The sequence below is a fragment of the Gymnoscopelus braueri genome (genome assembly GCF_963280865.1).
Source record: "Gymnoscopelus braueri genome assembly, chromosome: 19".
NCBI classification, from domain to species: domain Eukaryota; kingdom Metazoa; phylum Chordata; class Actinopteri; order Myctophiformes; family Myctophidae; genus Gymnoscopelus; species Gymnoscopelus braueri.
In genome coordinates, this window is record NC_137621.1 from 25,129,570 (window position 1) to 25,152,788 (window position 23,219).

At 39.0% G+C, this 23,219-nt stretch overlaps 1 protein-coding gene across 1 annotated transcript; it reads right to left on the bottom strand.

Annotated features, from left to right (window-relative positions):
• Positions 1–46: 46 nt before the first annotated feature.
• LOC308074731 (DNA polymerase epsilon subunit 2-like) lies at positions 47–22,717 on the bottom strand. Its single transcript, XM_080414235.1, has 32 exons — positions 22,612–22,717; positions 21,193–21,293; positions 20,550–20,628; positions 20,098–20,175; positions 19,855–19,948; positions 19,090–19,164; positions 18,857–18,940; positions 18,644–18,700; positions 18,257–18,305; positions 17,855–17,927; positions 17,225–17,397; positions 16,699–16,788; positions 16,346–16,400; positions 16,148–16,207; positions 15,987–16,064; positions 15,649–15,757; positions 15,054–15,230; positions 14,470–14,537; positions 10,657–10,717; positions 5,269–5,541; positions 5,042–5,121; positions 4,801–4,918; positions 4,460–4,572; positions 3,799–3,883; positions 3,571–3,654; positions 3,321–3,401; positions 3,051–3,109; positions 2,557–2,666; positions 2,373–2,445; positions 2,202–2,289; positions 2,062–2,114; positions 47–1,745 (listed from the first exon to the last, which is right to left on the bottom strand). Exons 1-32 carry the CDS (start codon positions 22,677–22,679, stop codon positions 1,625–1,627), a joined length of 2,967 nt encoding a protein of 988 aa, XP_080270361.1. The 5' UTR covers positions 22,680–22,717; the 3' UTR covers positions 47–1,624.
• Positions 22,718–23,219: the final 502 nt, after the last annotated feature.

The following is a 23,219-nucleotide window of genomic DNA, read 5'->3' on the forward strand; positions in this document are numbered from 1 at the left end:
TGCAACGTGTTCTATAATAAAAAATACAAAGGGGAGATTGTGCAAACAAAGTCTTATATTTCAGTGCAATGTGGCTCAACAGTGTACCTACACAAAGCTTCTATTTTGTGATAAATGGAATGGAAATGCTACAGAAACCACATTAACAAAAATATCTAAACACTTACTCAGTAGGTAATATAAACAGTTTCAAATACATAAGCACCTCACTCAACACAAAATAAATTACAATATATACAAAAAGGTACTGAACTTGCCACGAGTAGATTGAATTTTTAGTGATTTTGGGGATGTGGACTTGAGCAAACTTAACCACAATAAGTGTTGTGTAACATTCAATGGATAACTAGGATTTGTTACAAAGGCAACTGATAAACATGGAGAAATTCTGCCCATTTGAAGATCTTTGCATCAATTATTCAGATATTGGAAACAAATTAATGCAAGGCTCTTGTACACAGTCTGTATTTTTCATATCCGTTCTTAGTCATCCAAAATAAATCGTTAAGCACAGAACCATGCAGTGTCCGATGATTTTCTATTGAGAAAATTCACTGAACGAAAGAAAAAGGTCGTCGAGCACGAAGTTGATTGTGTGGTCCGACTTTAAAACAGAAAGTCAGTATTGCGTCCATCCAATCCTGAGCTCATGTGAAGGATGGAGTTTCACACGCTGATCAAGGAGCTGCAGAATTATACAGATCGTTAAACTTTCAATGTTTATTTCAGTGGCCTGGTTTGATGCTTTGCTAGCAATACTGGAGCCACAAAATTTAAAAGACCACCAATTTCCACGATCCTGAACAGCAGCTGGCAGTAAGGACAGACACACGAGTTTAATTGGAATTCCTAATTGTGCCATCTCATTGGAAAGGTGCGTGCTAGGCAATGAGCCTTTTGACTGTATATCACAGCCTACGGACTATGGAAGCTGAAGACGCAGACAATTTGGGATGAAAAATATGGACTGTGTAAAACTGATAATCGGCTGGTTGGTTAAAACCGGGAAAAAAAAGAAAAGCTTTACAATCTCTTTTGTACTAAAATATGTGGCGCAGAGATAAAAGTTCCTGCCCACCACTGTGGAGACTAGAAGTCCGCCATGGTAAATTGTGAGAAAAAGAAATGAAACAGAATTGCTTCCAATACTTCACCCTGTGTTTTTGGTTAGATTTCAGGAAAACTCAGTACATGAACCCTTAGTCGTACCTGTAGAACAGAGGGTTGGCTAAAGCACATACAAAGCTTGAACAAGCCTGAGCACTGGCTACTGTAGTCCACTGAGTCCACTTAGCTCTAAGGGCGACTGATTGACATCCGCTAGTTTGAAAATCCCTTGTGCAACTTAGCGGCAGTGCAAATTGACTTTGCCCACTGCTGTGGCAGTAAGATATCACATTTTTGCATGCATATAGCACTGCCTTCTTCTGAACACCACCTATCACTTTCAATCTTTCTCTCACACACATATTATCCTGCCATCCTCAACAGCAGTCTGATGGCTTTAGGCTAATTTAAGCTTAGGTGAACAAGTGTGTGACATGTCACTCGACAAATGTAATTTTTGACTGAAACAAGTGTCGACACAAGTCGCTGAAGCATAAATAAGCCATTCCTCTCCTGACTAAGAGCCCAGTGTGTTGCCGTTCATTCTCTGTTGGAGGCTGTGCAGAAGGTGTTTAGGCAAGTAGTCCCAGGAACTAGATAGACGATCTCTGTGTTTGAGAGCTGCTTCCATACAGAACCTGATAAGAAATAGACACGGCATTAGAAGACAGAACTTTTTGAGTTTCTTCATTGTAAAATCTAATGCCACTTCTCCAAGCCTTAATCATCTGCGAAGAGAAAAGCCTGGTCACGACCTAAAGCAGGGAGTGTCTATTATAATACTTCCGTCGTACGTATTTCCTCCGGAAAATATTTTTCGAACCAATCACAACACTCGTTTCATTCACGGCAAATGTCACTTGCACCAAATTCTGGTACTTCCGTTTAGACACTCTCACCCGGCTAGGTCTTGCCAAGCGTGCAATTCTCCCAATCTCTGCAGTAAGTACTCACCGGACTAATGATTTGGGCTGAACACTGAAAACCAGCAACTCATTGCTGTGGGCCTGTAGGACAAAAAGAGAATATTAGTGACCCTGTTGAAGCAAGATATGATTTTATATGTATGCTTTTAATTATAATGTGCAACTCACAGCTGTATGATGAGATAATAAGTTGTTGGCACAACCACCAAAGACGAACACCTCCCCATCTGTACCAGGGCATGCTGTGTGCCACAATCTGAAGCATAGAAAATGTAATCAGACATTGCTAAAATATACCCTTTTAAAACAATCATGCGTTGAATACAAAAAGAGAATTACCTGGGGCAAGCTGTGTGACTGTGGTTGAATGGCTTCCACTCATTTTTACTCACACAGTACAGCCAAGCGTCACCTTTAAGACAGTAGAATATAAATAACTGGAATGTAACTGTTTATACGTGCAGTGGGGGCTAAAGGCTACACCTGGGACTAGAAATCTGCCACTTTTTAGCCTTTGACTCACTCAAGGTCTCTCTGCCTGTGGTGAAGCCCCCAAAGAGGAAGATATGGTCTGAAGACACGGGGGTGAATGAGTGCCAAGATCGCCCCACTGGACCATTCTGGGGGACACTCCTGCAAGAGTCAGAACAGAGGCTTGGAATTAGGGTTAGTGCGGCAGTGGCTCAGGGTAGAGTGAACGGGAAAACGCAAGGTTCCCAGTTCGATCCCGGGCTCCCCCAGAGTTAGTGTCGAAGTGTCCTTGAGCAAGACATTGAACCCCTAATTGCTCCCGATGAGCAGGTTGGTGCCTTGCATGGTTTCCTCCGCCGTCGGTGTGTGAATGGGTGAATGTAATGCACAATCTATGTAAAGCACTTTGGATAAAAGCGCTATATAAATGCATCATTTACCATTTTAGTGGAAAGAGCGATAGTAGGCTAGGCATGTTCAAAAAGGAAGGACTTGAGGGAAAATATAATAATATTAGTACTGTAATTGCTAATATAGGCAACTTACATTTCATGCCACTCCCATGTGTCCATATCAATGTAGTACAGGTCATTTAGTCTGAAGTCCTGTGGATAGAATAACAAGATATTTTGAGTGTGATGCTCTTAATTTTGTGTTGGGTAGAACAAAGGAGCCATTACACAAAGCAAAATATGGAAACCTCATTTTATAAACCATAATAATATTTGCTGTGCTTTTGAATGGTTTCTTGAACCATCTCTCATTCTCAATCAAATAACAGATGTGGGCCTAAACTGGTTACGTATTCTTTCTTACCTTATATCGTCCTCCAAACACATAACCTCTGTTGCCCACTGTAGCACATGCATGGGCAGCTCTCGGGGATGGAGCGTTCCCCTATATGAGAAAATGGTGTTTCAATTAGATTTACAATTTCACTTTTCCAATTGCATCATAAGATGCCCATTCATATGTGACCATGGAAATAATTTGATTATTAAAGCTTTTGTCTCACTTCATAGATGAAAATGGGTATTCATGTACAGGTGTGTGATGCTGGCTGTACCTTGGTGATGGGCTGGCTCCATGTACCACTCTCTAGGTCTAGGAGGTGAACATGGTTGTTCCATCCACGCCTAGGGCTGTCCCACTGCAGTAGGAACACAAACGGTATCAACTTCATTTTAAAATTCATCATTATAGTCTATGTATTTAATGAAATTCTAAGGGATTCCTAAATAATACACAATTTATGTTTCACTTCAAAATATGAAGAGTATATTTGATGACGCACCACAAATGAGGACGTCTCGTCAAATGCAAATATCCCCCGATAAGCTCCTTGTGCAGCGTAGCCATAGCCCCCGAAGAATATTAACCTGACACATATGAGAAATGGGAGAAAAAAACTGGGTTCATTATTTATTATCAAGAACGGCCGCCAGCAGCACCTGCTGTTAACCAGCTCCCAGTCTCCATACTGTCGGGGAAATCCCAGGAGGACTACCATTTTGTTCCCCCGGTCAGTTCCTTGTTCAAAGTAATAATCTTTTTAACTAAAGTGTTTATTAGATGCCATTTCTCATTGTTTTTGTTAATAAGCTATTTTAACAACTTGGCACTCGATGAAAACTTTGCATCCTTTAATCCTTGAGAACAAGGACGTGCCTGAAAGATCTTGTAGGTTAATGTTTTACAAGACATTTAACATAAACCCAATTTTTAGACCAAATTATAAGGCTGACAGACAGGTAGCCAATGAATGCAGTAAAGAACATAAGTGTACAGTCTTGTTCTAGTCAAGACCCTAGCAGCACTGATCTGAATAAGCTGTTATGACCTTACAATTTACAAATCTCACTTAGTACCTTTGGCAAAGATCAATGTCTGCATTAAAAAAACCTAATAACCAGAAGTTATAGGTTTGCTCCATTTTCTTTCCCCTAATCTCTTACCTATTTCGCTGGACCCAGCATCCAAGTTTGTCTTTGCAGGATGGAGGGAGTCCCTTCAGATCCCTCATTTCCTCCCAGACTAGGGAGGAAGCTCTCAGGTTCAGACGATAGATCTATGTAACACAGTACAGAGATGAGATGATAAAACCTGTACATATACAAAGATACAAACTAACATTTGCATTATTAACTAGCTTGTATGTTTGCTTTTAAATTCCGTATTCACATTTTGCTTTTACATCATCATACACAGGGGTGGGGGTTTGCATTCCAACCACACAAGTATGACGTTAAGAGCTAAATTGCTGCTGCGCAATTACGGTCGATTACATAAACTTTACCCGGTTTGTATTTCCTCTGGCGTGATGGCCCCCAAAGAGATACAGCATTCCATTTAAACACACTCCACAGCTGCCAGACATGGACGTATGCAGAGCTCCAACACTTAAATGCTTTGTCCTGTAAATACGTATGGATAATCAGCTTCCATTCACATTCATTATGCTATGCAAATGAACTAATTATGTCTAATGTTTGTGCTAGTTGCTAATATTCTGTCAACAGAGGTATGAATATTATTACCATACTCCAGTCTCCATATTGTATGCCCAGATCTCATTTCTTGGCAAATATAAGTCAAGGAATCCAATGGTTTGCGCATTCTTGATGATTTAGGGAAATAAAACAATGTTCATAGATAAATAAATGATGAATACATGAAGGCAAACTACAGCCTGTAGTGTATCTTACTGAATAAGTAATGCAACTCCTTTTGATAGGACATACAATGTGATTTAACTGATCTGTACCTTGTAACCACCCCAGACATACAGACAATTCCCATCAGCCACTGCAACATGACCACTGCGTTCTGCAGGGTAGTCAAGCTCGTAAGTCTCAGACGCTTCCGTATCGATTGGTTGGTCATCCTCCACTTCTTCCTCATCTTCTTCCTCCTCCTCCTCGTCCTCATCAGCAATCAAGTCAAATATGTCTTCTACACTCTCACTCTCGCTCTCGTCATCACCTTCCCCAGCTGGAGCAAGCTCTCCGATATCCTCCTCCATCTCTGCCACGGTTACCTACATGGGAACAGTGGATTAAAGTCAAGAAGAGTCACTTTCAGTTTGACACAGACACAGTGGGTTAGAGGGAAACTACGGATATCCAAGAAGATCCACATTAGCCTAAGTTCAACCCCACTGTTCACTGCCCATTTGGCCCTCTTTCTCGACTTAACCACTTAAACCCCAGCATCGGTATTGTGGGGAAAGCTTTCGCTGAAAATAGCAGATCGAAAAGCTTACAACGCGATTGTGAGCTTGTCGATCGGCTATTTTCAGCAAAAGCTTTTCACCACAATAACAGAAAATACACTAGTATTGAGCCCTGATGGACTCCAGTTACCCACATGGGGTTTGAGTGGTTAGATCTAGTTTAGCACACGTCACAATCTTCACCACCTAATATAATTCTAGCGTCAGGAACCCAAAGTAGGTAATAAATGCTTTTAACTCTATGAATAAATGGGAGCCTTTTCAGTCAAGTTAACTATCGTCTGAAAAACACCGTAGAGTTCACCTTTTCAGCTTGTATATATGCCTATTTTCGCGATGTTTGACACTTGTTTTTTTTTATTTTTATCGCCTTATAATGTCACGCCAAGTTTAAAGTGGTCAACGTGGTGGCTAGGCTTATGATCTTTAGCTACCACTACACTACCTACTGAAGCGCATATTAGCAGTGTTGCCATGTCGGCTTATTATAAGCGACTTTGAGCTTCTTTTTCTGTAAAGTTGCTTGTAAATAATGGTAGTTGCGGGTTGCGGTTTTTTGGGCTCGTTTCTAAAGTGTACTTGCTTATTTAGGCTTGCTTCCAAAATGTTATATTACTAATTTAAACCAGCTGTGGTTCTCAAATATTTTCACGAAAATGTTGTGCCAGGGGGTATTTGTGTTGTTAGAATGTTTCAAAAGAAATGTCCAAATATTCCACATTTTACGTGAGCTTTGTAGATCTGCCATTTTCAATTGCCGATAGCATATCGGTTTACAAAGTGCTCATGTGGCCTAAGTTGCTTGTTTTCCTAGACCTGGTTGCTTATTATCTCACAAAATATGGCAACACTGTACATTAGCCTGATCCATCATCAGAACATACTTCATGCTAGCTCACCAACAGCTGTTCCTCATGCCCTCATCACAGCATGTTTTTGTTCAGCTCAATTGTGTATTTATGTTATGTATTATTATATCAACATAGTTATGTCACTACCGTCGTTAAACAACTGTGCATCTACCGAGTCCTAACTGGTGAGAAGTGATCGTGTCTATATTCATGAGGCCTTTCTTACCTTTTAGTGAGAGATGTTTGTTATGCTGCAGATTTTCTAACGGCTACGTCGCTAAACGTCCAGAAGGGGCCTGGTTGGCCGGATGTTGTTGTGTTATAACATCCGCCGTTTCAGTGTGTCAAAATAATGGTCCGAGTGGGGGCCAGGTAGCTTGCTACTATAAGTTAGTACTCAAACGTTTTCGTGTCAAGGACCCCCAGAAGAGAAGATTTGTGTAAAAAACAAAAAAACACTATCAAGGTTTTTCAAAAATAGCTAATCTTGATCTTGTATATCTGCTATTTTTGAATAGCCAACGTATAAAATTGATAAAGTGGTTAAAATGATGAAACTAGTAATTTACATATATATATATGCATGCATGTCAGCCATTTTTATAATGGCTGACATAAAAGCCAAACTTATATATAAAAAAAACACAGGGTGTTTTAGAAGTGTTGTGGTGTTTTGGATAGTGTGCTTCAAGGCCCTGCTACCAAATCTATTACAGTAGAGATGCTCAGGACTTGTCACTTACATACCAGAGGATCCAGGGGGTGCACACAGACAGACGGGTGGGGTACCGGCTTCTCCAGCACACATACAGGTGGGGTACTGGGTTCTCTTGTCTAGCACACAGACAGACAGGTGGTGTACTGGGTTCATAAAAAACAAGTCATACAATACTTAAGTTTAAACATGCCATACAGTACTGTGAAGCTATGCTGTATGCAACAGGGAGACTTGTCCACATTCAATGTTCTGTGTCCACTGCCTCATTACTCAGGTGAAAGTAGTCACTGATTAGCCCCTCCCCTATAAAGCCTGGTACTCATTCACTCTACGATTTGTCTATGGGTGCGTTCGAAAATACAGCACTGAGCGCACTGGCCAATACAAACTAATAGGTGAGTGTGCTCCGGTGCGTAATTTTCGAACGCGCCCTTAGTATGCACTGGCTAAGAAATGGAGCAAATTGCTTGTTGTTTTTACTTTAGAACTTTTTAAGTTTGGGACAACATTGATTTTATTTGACATTAGATGGTTCTACTGTAAGTTTCTCAGGCGTCCCCTCTCTATATGCATCAGTCAGTGTTGATGACCAAGAGGCTGGTTGTAGGCCAGATATTGGGGCTGAGGTATGTGCAGAAATGTTGCCTTTGTAAATCTGTAGACTACCTTCATATTGTGGTTCTAACTGAGTTCTGCTTATTCACCTGTTTCCTAGGCTGTGTGTTTTCCACTTCCTGTCGATTTGATCCAATGAAATCCAATGAAACTGGTCAGATGATCAATGATATCCAATGAAATCGACAGGAAGTGGGAAACGCACAGCCTAGGAAACAGGTGAATAGGCTTGTCCACTCTCGCCTTTGTGGAATCATCTGCCCCCCCCCCTCCCCATACACACACACCTGTACTGTGTTGATGTATTCTCATTATAATGTATTTTTATGTAAAATTATAATACTTTGTGGGGGGTTAACTGTTTTGTTGTATAGGCGTAGCTCCATTTCTGCTTTTACCCCTTTTTAGACCCTTGTTCTTTTGTGTTGTATTTGGTTTCATTGTGACAACCCAAATGCCACTAGTTTGTTTCTTGTGTGAACCAGATCAGGTTGGAGGCGACTGTGGAGGAGGACTGTCTGTCTGGAGGGCTCTTGGGCCTCTTCTATCCACTGCATGCTGTGTCTGTCTGTAGTGTGCACCTAAACCATCTAGTGTGTAAGCTGGTTTTGCAGTGTCTTTTCATTTGCCCTTTTGGTTTAGTGATTTGTTTGAAACCTCACCCTACTAACCCTTCTCTCTCCCCCCCCCCCCCCCCCCTACAGTCTGACTGTGTGCTGCTTTTACCGACCTGTGCGTATAGTCAGGGGATATTAAAAAAGTCATAGCCATCCTTTTCGTGTAAAAAGCCCATTGAGATTGGGCCGTTTTTAGCCCAAGGAGTGGTTTTGGTGCAAAACAAATGCTTGCAATGGATTCAGAATCATAAAAACACCCTAGTTTGACCCCTCACATGCTACTTAAAACAGAATTAAATTTTGATTTTTTTCCCCCCCTGCATAAGGTTATGGTGGGTACCCCAACTTTCAGCAGCTGTCACAAATTCTCCTAGGGAAACTGCATTTCAGTCTTTGTGAGATGTGTTACTAGACACTTTTACAAACACATTGGTGAAGATTTTTTTGGTAAGGAATTTATTCCAAGATTGGAAATTGTTCTGCTAATATCCCCTGACTAGTACAAGTGTACTGTATGTGTTTTAGTAGTCGTGGTTTTACCTTTTTAAAAATGTGATTCTGATTAATAAACCACTTTCAACAGTAACTTCATTTGGTCTGTGCCTTTTGGCCGAATATGCTTTAATGCAGTGTCTGGTTTCAAATAAATGCACTTTAGTCATCATGAGAAGCATGTCTCCGCTCCCTTTCTTTACGAAAATACAAACCTGTGTAATTCAGTGTGGTTACCTTAGCACTTTTAATGGATTCCTTGTGTGTGAAACTCCCAAGGTGGAGTAGTCGAATGTTCTCGGCTGTTATTACTCTTTCATGGTTACATATACAATGCCATAATACTTTGTTTTTGTTAGCGCCAGTTTAGGTAAAAAGGGATGCACATGACATGTTACCATGACATTCACATTCCTGGCGTAGCCTAAATTGTTCACAGCATAGCTATTTGTTTTTGTATTTAATTCTTGATTGGTGTTGGCAATAAATACATGAAATGGAAGTGGTTGGGTTCAATTTAAAGGTAGGCTAAGTGATTTACTTTGGTTAAAATAAGTGTTAAATAGCTCTTTATTCTGATAGTACTCATTGCCATAGAGTGTCCAGTAAAATGAGTCCCACGTCTCCCCAGCTCTTTATTAAACAGAAAATGCATTTTCAGTGCTCTCTCCTGATTGGCTTAAATGTTACCTAAATGTCACCTACCTGAAAATGTACTATATTCTGTTTACTAAAGAGCTGGAGAGACCCCTGTGACCGAACAAACGCTCTGTAGCCAAGAGTACTATCAGAATATAGTACTTTAACGTTTTGAACCGTACCCAAAAATATCACTTACCCTACCTTTAAATTATTTATCCCTGAGTCACTACAATAGCTCCATACAGAATGCAGTTCACAAGTATAAGGCTCAGCCTATAATTGATCATTGATTTGATTGACATGCTGCACGTCATGAGTGTAAAGTGGTATTTTCTCAAAATTAAGTTATTCTAATGAGCTGTGGTCATAATACAGCACTGTTTCAGAAACTAGATTAACTGTAAAGCCATATTGTAACAGCCTAAAGTGAGAACAGCAAATGTACTTTATCTATCAAAAACAAAACTTTTTATGTTAGTCTAAAGTGAGAACATCAAATGTACTTGATTTAACAAAAGTTATATAGAAAGTTCTGGTTGATTAAAATTGCTATAGGAAACTAAGAGATTAATGTATGACAAAAAGGGTATGCATTTTAATGACATTACTTAGGGTAAAACGAAACGCCTCTCTGTTTGCTTTCAATGAAAGTGTAAATCTGGGTGCAGACTCAGAGTAAAAATGGTTTTAAACAATAACCTAAATCTCATAGTCATAGTGAACCCTGATCCTCAGAGGGTGTATCTAGTAGTCATTCAGTCATTCCGTCAGGGGTAGAGGTGTTTGCTGTGGATTTTCATCTATTGACCTGTCACCTTTCCTTTAAACTTTAAGTATAACCTAAAAAATTTAATTAGTGTGAAAAGCCTGGTGGTGCAAGAGAAAAGCAGAGGCTTCATGAGCCGAAGGTTGGGGGTTTGAATCTTGGTCATGGCAAATCTTCATTTTCTGTGTTTTTAAGGCGAGAAGCCCCGAGGCAGCTCACCTCTCTCCTCACGCGCTCTTTTGGCTCCGGTAGGAGAGGGAGGAGCATGGAGGGAGCCCACCTCCAGGGGGAGGAGCCTGAGAAATGTACATATTAAGCAAAGTGTTTTTTAAAATATGCATTTAATATTTTTTACATTTTTATTAATTAATTAGTTTTTTGAAGCATTTTTTTTCACATTAGTTTGCTTTTATCAAGGCTTTTTATTATTGTGTTTTTTTTCCATTGCCAGTATGATTTGAGCAGTTTTTTTATTGAGGCATTTGAGTTTCGTAATTTTGCACTTTGTGAGTTATTAGTTGTTATTAGTAGAGTTGTTTTTTTAGTATTGAGTGAGCTTTGAACCAGAAACCTTTTATTTGTGAACCTACGATTTATCTTTTGAGCCACGCTGGCATGGAAAGTGCAACTGGGAACGTTATACATATCCCACACTTTAGAATTTAGATGAACAGTGAAAATGTCCTCAAGGAGCTTTGAACCTCCAACCTTTGGCTTACAAACCCTGGGTTTTTCTGTTCAGCTACACAGACATGGATGATACAGTCGAGAACGTAATACTTGACCCACCTTTTAGAGTTTAGATGGACTTCTATAGCTGTGCCACAAAATGTTAACCCTGAACATCTGGTTAATAAACCCTAGATTTATCTATTGAGCCACACAGGCATGGCATATACAACTGAGAATGTAATACTTAACCCACCTTTTAGAATTTAGATGGACAGTGAAAATGCTCTTCGGGATATTTAAACCCTAAACCAGGCGTGGGCAACTTTGATGATGGAGAGGGCCACTATATTTCCACATTCACTCCAGAGGGCAACATTGCATATACTGTTGGGCCATTCTGTCACACAAAAATAGCAAAAATAGCCGATCTACAAGCTCAAAACACGTCACAGTTCATTTTTGGTCTTTTTAAGGTGAGGAGCATTACACTAGTTCTGGTAGGAGAGGGAGGGAAACCCACCTCCAGGGGAGGAGCCTAATACATTTGCATACAGTGATTTTGTATTTATTTAAGCATTTTCTCTTTTATTTTTTCCTATTTATTTCAAGAATTTTATCATTCCATGTTTTATTAATTATTTTCACATTAATTTGTTTAAGCCAACAATTTTTGTTTCATTGTGTTGGAGTTCATTTTTTTCCAGCACCAGTTTGATTTGATCAGAGGTTTGTGTTTTTATTGAGGCATTTGTTGTATTGTATTTGAATTCATTGGTTGTTTGAGTTTTGTATTTGTTTTGTTTGAGTTTTGAACCAGGAACCTTCGGTTTAAGAACCTAGGATTTATCTATTAAGCCACGCTGGCATGGAAAGTATAATTGAGAATGTTACACTTAACCAACCTTTTACTATTTAGATGGACAGTGAAAATGTTCTTTAGCAGATTTGATCCTTGGACCTTCTGCATATAATCCCGAGAATTATCTCTTGAGCTACACAGCACAGAATATATAGTAGAGAACGTGATACTTATGCCACCTTTTACAATTTAGAATGGCCAGTGAAAATGTTCTTCACAAGATTTGAACCCTTCACTTTGGATTGATAATACCCAGATTCACCTCTCGAGCCACACAAACACATGGGAGATTTTGCTGAGAACGTAATACTTTACCCACCTTTTAGAATTTAAATGGACAGTGAAAATATTCTGTAGGAGATTTGAACCATAAATCTTTAGCTTATTAACCCGAGAATTATCTCTTAAGCTACACAGGGGTGGAAGACAAGAATGAAAACGTAATACTTAACCCACCTTTTAGAACTTAGATGGACAGTGAAAATGTTGTTCTTTATGAGCTTTGAACCGTAAAATCTTCGATAAATAAACCCTGGAATTAACTCTTGAGCCACACAGACATGGAAAACACTACTGAGAACATAATACTTAACCCACCTTTTAGAATGTAGATGGACAGTGAAAATGTTTATATAAAGCTTTGAACCTTAAACCTTTAGTTGATAAACCCCTGACACATCTCTAGAGCCAGAGACATGGAACATTTAGCTGAGAAGGAAATACTTAACCTTTTATAATTTAGATGCACAGTGTATTTCTACAGTGTGGTATTGATATTTTATATTTTTATTTTCATCACTTAAACCCTCTATTCTTATTAAAACGGACCTGAGTTACAACTGTACTTGGACCGCTGTTTTTGTCTACACCAAACGTACAAGCTCACTGCACATTGACGTGAAATTTGATTGAAAGTTAGTAAACTTTCATCAGCTTGATTTGATGGCTGTTTTAATTGAGGTTTTTGAATCAGGGATTTTTAGTCACACCAGTTAGGTTTCATAGATGTTTTAGTTGTTTTTGAGTTATGAACCTAGAACCTTTAATTTATAAACCCCTGACATTACTGCTTGTGCCACACTGGCATAGAACATGCAACTACTTGAACTACTTAACCGTGTAATATCATGGGTGTTATCAGTTGCACTTCAACCAATGTAAACTATTTAATTAAGTGTGTCCGTGGTTTGGCTTATGTAGGAAAACTTTTAGATCATTAAAAAAAAACAGAATTTAAGAGCATGGGGGTGATATCAGAACAAAAGACTTCAGGAACCCAGTGGCTGTTATTTGGCAGAGCCTAAATATTGTATTTTATCATTAAAGTATATTGGTATCAAACAGGTCATAATTGCCTCCTAGAGGTAAAAACAACACACTACTTCTTAGGAGAGAAGCATTTTGGAGGCGGTTGATATTAGACCTGACCTTTAATCTGTTATCAACCTGTACGTATAGCCTATTAATTAATAATGGTTCCTGCCTTGCCTGTGTTTTCAGATTGTAGTCTCCACTTCTCCTGATCATATCACATCCTTTGTGCTGTGGGTCTAGGTTTTAGCCTACTTTGTGATACCAATACTGCTTTGTGATATTGTTCATATTGTGATATTGCTTTTATTGTTTTATTTCAGTGTGGAATTATTGACCTTAGATGGCCTTAATTATTCACTGCCTTAAATTCTGTGTATATCTAAATGTTTTTGTATACCAATTGTACTTGTACTATATTATGTTATTCAGTATTTCCTGTTCCTTTTATACTTTGCATGTTGAACATTATATAGATATTGATTCAGAAAAGGTCCTTTTGAATTTGATTAAGACTAATAGGCACTCTGAACACATTGACTGCACCTGTGTGACCAGTGCAGCCCAGCACCGATTGGCGTGTTTGCGTTGGCATATGCTTCATTCTGAAGAATACTTTTTAAGTCTGAAAGTCAATAAGTCAGAACATTTTCCAACCACTAGTACCAAACTAAGAACCTTTTGCATATAAACCACAGACACATGGCCGGTGCTACAGCAGCTTGGAAGATGCTGGTAGTGAAAACTAAATACTTAACCAAATACGACAGATTGAACATTTTCCAAGCGCTGGCATCAAACTTTAGTCTCTGTAACTGGACAAAGTGTATGTTAGAAATAAGACTGGAAGGATTACTTTACGGTCTGAGTGCACCTTTCTATTTACACTCAATGGAAATGAATACATTTGACAAATAGTTAAATAAAATATTTGACAGTAATATAACAATGTGAACCTTTATTGTTCATAATACATATGGTACATACAAAATAAAATAATGGGTTTAGAACCACTTAAACATATTTTACAAAGTCATTATTCCACAACAGATCCATTTTCAATCCATATTTTCTTTAGAGCCCTTGAAGTTTGCTGTAAAAACAAGAGAACACAACCATTATTTGTATAGTTTATTTCTGTATCTATCAAGTAACTTGCGTTGAACATTAAGCCAAGGAAAATATCCCACCTGTCTTCCACAGTTCTGTTGGCTGGATAGTACACCTTGAAGGTGAAGCCACTTTTTGGGAACGAGCCCTATTATAATAAAAGGACAACATATTGACAATGGTCACTTCATCTGTACCAGTACAGTGTCTTTAACCCATTCAATACGCGAACGCATCTGTGTCATTTTAGATTTGAGCTATAACCATTATTTTATACTGGCTATTCAAAAATAGCTACAAGCTCATAGCCAGAGCTTGTAGATCTGCTATTTTTGAAGAATAATTTGTGCAAATCTTTGAATACATATATAACATTTGTAACTCAAATCTTTGCTTCTGGATGTCCCTGGAACAAAACATTTGACAAATGTTCGCTTTAAGAAATATATATTCCAAGATGTGCACACATTTTCACGACTTTTTTAAAATAGCAGATCAAAAGAAAAGCAGAAAATCTCATAGCGCGGGAGTGCCGTGCTATGAGCTTGTATATCTGCTATATCTAAAATGACAGAGATGCGTTCCCGGATTGAATGGGTTAATATAAGTACCTACACACTCACAATATTAGCCTCAATTTAAAAAGAAATATGCAGATACATACCGGGTTTATGCAGAGGCAGTCTGTATTGGTAATGCTGAATGGGTCGTATTTGTCTGCAAAGATGATGACATCGGGGACGGGGTAGACCCGTAGAGCATAGTCATAGGCCCAGAACACAGGACTGACATAGAGCGGAAGAGGAGTCAGATGACCCTGAGACAGGATGGTCTTCACAAACTGGGGAAATAGGGACACAATATTTAATCGTTAAAAGTGTGAACAGGCCAGAACACTACAGGAAAGTCTCTTTTCCGGTGTGTCGCCCAGGCGGACAGGGTTTTGAGGTTAGGTTTAGCCATAATCTCTGTGAGGTTAGGTTTAGGCACAGTGTTTGTGAGGTTAGGGTTAGGTTTAGGGATAGTTTTAGTGAAGTTAAATGTTAGGGTTTAGACGCAATCAAAGGCAAAACACCAATGAAAGAGGGAGTCCCAGAACACTATAGCCCGAGTCAAAGTTCATGAGCATTTTGCCAACAGTTTTAAGGAAAGGCTGCAATGCCATGGCTATGTAACCGAGAACTATGTACTGTATGTACAGTTAAAGGTTCAAACAACGTATAAGCTTTGAGATTGGACACTTTTAGCCAAAAACTCACGTGGTTTGGAATGTCAAGATTGGTACTGGGCAACCGCACACAGTTCCTGCACATCTTGTTGACCAGGTCCTCTCTGATAATGACAATCTCCTGACTGCAGTACTGGATTCTGGTCAGAAGAACATTATAAGAATCAGGGGCCATAACTTTTCAACTCTTATTGAATTCATGTTCTCTAGAACACAATAGCTCTAGGAAATATATGCAGTATATATGCTATATATAAGTATATAGCTGCTCAAATATTTTAACTGCAGAGCAGATGGAATTGCAATTTATATTTTGGCACACTGTGCAAGCCCTAAAATCATAAATATTTCTAAATGCCCCATATTCACCTGCATGGGTTGGTAGTGAACACTGAGGAGGGTACCCTGTCCCTGAACTCCCCAGTGATATGGTCTGCCAATGGAGGCCTGAGCAGGAAAGAAATAAGACAAATGCATATTCATCCAACCCACTCAATGAATGACATGACTTTGTGTCTCTTAATACTAACCTGGGCAGGATAGTGCTAGGACCAGGATCTTCAGGACCAGGTACAAACACAAAACGACTACTGTAAGATGAGGAAGAATGTGTTGAGCTACATACAACGCCATGATGGGTGTATTTTCAGATACTTGAACTTGAATAGAAAACAACCAAGTACAATTCAGCAGGACAAAACGGAGAAGAACCACAATAGCAAAATTACCTGGCATGAATGGCGGGGTACGCACATATGGCATCAGCGAGAGCTTTCAAGGACTCTAAAAAGATATGAACAATTTAATTTGCAGTAAATGACATATAGGCAATCATTTATCTCACCTCTAAATACACCGCCAGATGCCACATAGAAAACTGAGTGATAAGAATCTGCGTCATTTTAGATTTTGGCGTTGGCTATTCAAAAATGTCAGATACAAAAGCTCGCAGCGCATCGCTTGTACATCAGCTATTTTTGAAAAATCTTGAAATTGTGAGAACTACTGATTTAGAAGGCCTTTGTAGAATCGGCCTCACGTCTTGATGGCTTTAACTCGTCTTGATGGGTTCAACTCTCACCTTTGAGTGACTTTATCTGTGTTTTCCCATAGGGAGCAGAAGAAAAGTTTCCGCAGAAGATGAAACAGGTAGGAGGCATTGCAGCGTAGCCTAAAGCAGACATAAAACGCACATAGCTGTTGTATTAGATAAAGTGTCTGTTAGCTAGCTTTGTAACAAAACAACAAATTGTGTATGTGTGGTAATACAATATTTTTAAAGAATGTGTGTGTGTGTGTGTGGAATGGACATAACATTATGAGATATGATTAGAGGAAATTCATCATGGAGCATTACAGGTAAAGTAACAATTCTTGTTCAAGTTGGCGAGTGGGTGAAGTTAATTTGCAGGGAATGCTTAATACACTGGACAGCTTAGCAAAAATAAAGCCTATAAAGTTTATAGGCTTTATTTTAATAAGCCGTCCAGTTTAGCTTTTACTCAGGTTTGCTATGTTGCCAACATATAAGGTATGCACAGTATTGTTCAGAATGCAAATGTAGAAAAGTGGTGATTTAGCAAATAACGTAATGTGAGTCAATAGACCTGAGAACATGACGTGGATCTTCTCCATCACCTCAACACTGTCCAGCCACACATCTGAGAGAACTACAAACATGGCGTCCTCATTCTCCTCCTCCAACTGCTTCAGCTTGGCAGATGCTTTGACCGACGTGGTGGATGGACCCCCAAAGAAGTTGATGTTACCGTAGTACGCCCTAGGAATACAGGTTTTGATGCAGAATTTTTTTACAATTTACTACCAAAGTGAGGGATCACTTAAGCTGCAATTTGTACGTTTCATTTCCTACCCGGGATTTGAACCCAGGTCTCCCACAGGGGATACCAAATTACAAACTTCAATATGAAATCCCCACTTGGCCACTTGATATTGTGCTCATGAGCTTCAGGCAAGTACAGTAGGTGTCAACTGGTAGGTGTCCTAAGTGACACAAGGGTCTATATTTCTCATTGGAAGAGTAGGGATTCCACCTCCAACCACAGCCGATATACTAGTTATATTGTTTTCACATACTCTAGCACTCAGATTGGTTAAAATGGCATTTTATTATTTAAAATAAGTTCTGAATTGCAGCTTTAAAAGTACTTAACTCATAACCCTTACATTAAAAAAACTGTGTCAGACTCAGTACTACAGTATTTGAAGCTTCTGACCTTGTATTTGAAGATGGCTCTGTCGGTGGGAACCCAAAAGCATTGACATGGAACACAGAGTCCTCGTACCAGCCTACAGGAGAGAGGACACGGCTCAACTTTACACCGCATAATATTAGAGATGTACCGATATATTTTTCCCTTCCAGACACAGATTCCGATATCAATAACTTGCGTATCGATCGGTCGATACCGAGTACCGATCTGATACCAGTGTGTAGTTTAAAAAGACAGTGGTTCTCAAAGTGAGGTCCAGGGACTCTCAGGGTTCCTTGAGGGGGTTCCAAATGGACCCTTACAGGTCTGTATACTGGTATCGGTATCGGAACAACTCTACATAATAATCGTTTTGAAAGAAATCGTAGAGTATGTCTTTGGAATTATGCCTGTATTTCCTCTTACCTTCTGCCAGAACAAAGCAGGACTCTGTGTATAGGCCATTATGGAACTGGTGAGAGCATGGTTAAGGTATAGACGGTTTCAACAGTTTATTCCTACTAGGAGATGTGTGAAAGCCTTGAGCTGGTAAGTGATAAAAAACAACAACTTTATGCTATTTCCCATGGTAATTTATACAAACCAGATATTCACATATGTTGGAACGCTAAGAGCATCTGTGTTGTTTACAGCCTGAAACTGTCCATACTAAACATATTCATTTAAATAACTATACAATGTCCCATCATTTGACTAAATTATATTCCTCTGTTCCCTTGGATCATAAATTCACATCAACATTGCCATCATAAATTCACATCAATATTGCCATCAGGTACAATGAAAGGATATTCCCTTGGACATATCCAGCTGTACTGTTCCTGTTGGGTCCTCTAGGTAAAATTTACCCTAGAATATAGAAGGTGTATAAAGACCAAGACACACAAATTACACATAAATTGTACATTTAAAGCCATCATTTTTGTGGTTGAAAACATTTTGAAAAACTCAAGGAACAAAACGATATTTTGTGTATGTGCTTCATAATGAACTACGGTGAGCCACCTCTTTCAGCTGCGTGATCATTCCCAATACGATCACCTCTCCAACTTTAGCTGTGCTACCCAGGAGCGCTTCAACCGTCTTCAGCTAAAAGAAGAAATATCAAAATGACATGTTAGAATAGGTATTATTCTTACATTAAAAGGAAACATCACAAAATACAATTTCACTGAGTTAGGTTGACATCATGTTGAAGCTAGAAGTTCGATGTTATACTGATAATGATTGGTGATTACCTGAAACTTATTTCTGCCTTCATCCACAGCAGCGCCTATCGCAGGGGGAGTGAAGAGCTCATGCCGATGTGTTCTCTACAGAGGAAAAAAATTAATAAGCAAAAGACAACCTCTCATATGAAATACTGCCATACACAGAACTTCTGTGTACAAAGAAAGGTTGTTTTGGGACTTTGCTCTGGCCCAGTGTTGCCAGATGCGCGATAATTATCGTATTTGTACTATAATTTTACCATCTGTACGATATATACAATCAATAATGCCAAAAACGCCCAAATGTACGATAATTTCGCCATATCACTAAAAAGTGTGTGAATTTACTAAATTCCCTGGGTGGCTGCTGATTCGGGATCTGGTTTGGCTTCTCAAAATAAGTCAGCAAATAAGTCAATCTGACCCTAGATCTGTACTTGGAGCCATTAAAAACAGTAAAACACCAGTCGCGTCTTTCCAGTCCAGTTTCAGGCTTTTATTGGTGTTAAGGTCCAGGAGTTGTCCAATTCCACGCACCATATGTGATGCGTTTTTGTCTCATAGAAGTCTCAAAAGACGTTTTCTTCTTAAAATAACTATGATTTTTTGGGGGGCGGAATTACATATTTACACCTGTGCTTTCTCTTTTTTTGGCTGTGTAAGATAGTTTTCTTTCAAATACGATAATCTTAAGCCGCCGGTACGATAATTTAACATTTCCCATCTGGCAACACTGCTTCGGCCAGAAACGTAACACTCAGTAAAACGCATCCTGAAGTAGAGCTGACTGACCTGTTGTAGGAGTGTGTAACGTTCCCTGAAGAGTTCGGCCTTGTCTCGGGCTACACCACACAAACTGGGAGTTGGGTGGCTGGTCATATTAATACTAGGAGAGACAGAGCAATAATCAGCAACAATTTCACTATTACAGCATGGCTTGAAGGTGTGTAAATGTAAAACATTTGCAACAATCGAAGTTGAATAGTTTTTGGTTCTTTTTGACATGATGGATTGGATATAGAAACTTTTACTTACGGTACAAACTTCTTCCTCTCTGCATTGTAGATATATCTGGGTATATCAAAAGCTCCAATGATGTTGAAAACATTATCTCTGGAAAAGAGTTATTCAACTCTAATTAACAAGTGAAATAGTTTTGTTATTAGGGGTGCAAGATATAATTACTGTGGCCTAGGTCAAAGTATGGGTTAATTGGTTGTCAAGTTGATCAATGTACCACATGACAGATGAGTAATAAAAGGATCAATTAACTTGAAAGGTTAATTCTCTTCTTACTACAAAACAATCATACAGATACAACTTTAAAGTATAACAGTACTACAGTTCTTTTTAAACACTACTGCATATTTGATAGTATTGATTTGGCAATGCATGATTGCTTTTTTCTTGCAAATAACATATCAATCACAATTAATCAGGTCATTAATAAAACAAACTGTCAACTGAGGAGGAAATATATAACCTACAGTCCTTCATCGCCGCATGATTGACTGCAGTCCTGCACAGCGGTTTCCAGGATAGACAGCTCTATCATATTGGAGGACACTAATGGAAGACAAGGTTCTTTAGTCATTTGGCTGAACACAGTACTCAGATAAACACAACAAGCAAGCACATAGGGAGATGATAAACAAACAAGTAACTATGCTAAAACTACAAATATTTTTGCCTTATCAAATCTACAACCCCTTTAACCCATTAAACACGGGAAAGAAGCCATGCCATTTTAGATTCTAAACACTTTATTTTATACTTTGGCTATTCAAAAAAGCAGATCTACAAGCTCATAGCGCGTCGCTGCTTGTAGGTCTCTTTTTTTTATCGTGAAGATTTGTGCAAATCTTCGAATATATATACATTTTTAAAGCGAAAAATGTTAACTCAAATCTTGGCTTCTGGGGTCCCCCATCTCAATATTTTGAGATGGGGGTCCGCGGCCAAATACATTTAATTTTGGGGGTCCTTGACATGAAAAAGTTTGAGCACCACTGATATAGCAACATAGGTTTTTCAGAAAACTGTCAGGATTTAGAAGGCATTAGTAGAATCGGCCTCAGCTCTTAATAGTGGATTAATTTCATTTTCACCAAAGTTAACTGATTTACTTACATGGTTGTTTTTCCACTGCATCCAAAACTTTCTCAATGACATCATCCAATTCAATAGCACTGACAGACTCCAGCACCTCCACAAGGTATCTGCTGGCTTCACTGTAACGTAGAACACAACATTAACCTTATGTCAGACATTATATTGCACAAACAATACAATATTGGCACTATTCAGTCAGTGTTGTTCACAGCTGTTTTCATGGAAAATGGAAAAGTAAACATGATTTGAGCAGCTTACACATTTGACATTTAAGGCCTGGTATTTACTACAATTGCTAGAAATTGCTACAAAACGTGTGGCTATAGACAGACATTATGGGCATAAACTAGCTGTAGTATACAACCCTCGTAGACGTATTTATGATTCTGACGTTTTCAATCTACGAGAGTTGTATGGTTCACGCCCCATGGACATGGACTTTCTGCACTATGCCCCACAGATACTCCAAACGTGTACAAATTGAAAATAAAGGTGCTTACCCCCAAGCCCCAAATGTTAACTGACTCTACGCGGTAGTAGTTTAATGTAATAATCCATATATTTCAATAAAGTAGTGTTTTAATGCCGTCTGTGGCCGATTCTGTCGGAAGTTCCCAATGGGCGGTAGTGACGGGTAGTGACGGGGCGCATCCGGTGAAACCCGGAATTACACTAAATATAAACAGGAAGTAAACGAGGGTGAAAAAATGGCGTTCGGCCACAGACGGCATTAAAACACTTCTTTATTGAAATATATGGATTATTACATTAAACTACTACCGCGTAGAGTCAGTTAACATTTGGGGCTTGGGGGTAAGCACCTTTATTTTCAATTTGTAAACGTTTGGAGTATCTGTGGGGCATAGTGCAGAAAGTCCATGTCTCCATGGAGCGTGAACCCTACAACTCTCGTAGATTGAAAACGTCAGAATCATAAATACGTCTACGAGGGTTGTATACAACAGCTAGGCATAAACAAGAAGTTGAAGGGTAAATTTAGGTCTGATAATGATGCACCATGCATTTCCAAATCATGTATAATACTTGACATTACTTCAGACCATTTTCCAAATTCCTATTTGTTTTACATTTAGTCAAAGAATAGACCTTTTAACCACTTAAACCCCAGCATCCGTATTGTGGGGAAAGCTTTCGCTGAAAATAGCAGATCAACAAGCTCACACAACCCGTTGCATTGTGAGCTTGTCGATCGGCTATTTACAGCGAAAGCTTTCCCCACAATAAGAGAAAAGACACTAGTATTGAGCCCTAAGGGACTCCGGTTACCCATATGGGGTTAAAGTGGTTAACATTGAGGTGCCCACAATGTTTAGGTGCCCACTCTTCCTGTATCCGTGCGAATTCAGAGCAGAACAACACACACAAAATCCCGTTTACGAAATGAATGCAGTCGGTATGAACATTTCATATACATACGGTCGAAGTATAAGTCCTCGCATTTTGAAGCCAGTAGAAACTTTAGTCTTTATTTTGCGAACATCCATGGCTACTATGAGTACTAGGATCCTACTAACAACAACAGTCAACACACACTCAAGGTTTGGCGCTAAATATCAACTTCCGTCTGTATTACGTCACTTCTGGGACAAAAAAAACGACACTTCCCCTTACAGTACTGCCGACATCAGTGACCTATCGAATTCTGTGTCGGCGTTGCAAAACTCCTAACGTTTGAGCAGTGGTGTAAAGTAACTAAGTACATTTACTCAAGTACTGTACTTAAGAACAATTTTTAGGTATTTTTTACTTTACTGGCGTATTTCCAATTTTCAGTACCTTTAATTCTACTCCACTACATCTCAGAGGCAAATATTGTACCACTACCTTTCCACAGTTATTTGAAAACTTTAGTTACTAGTTACTTTGCACAGTTTGCAGATATACATTATTATATTATAAAACATACATTAACCACTTTAGCCCTATTTTATACATAGGCTGTTTGAAAATAGCCGATCTACAAGCTCACACATTGTGAACTTGTAGATCTGCTCTTTTCCAAACATTGAGTACTTTTACTTTTG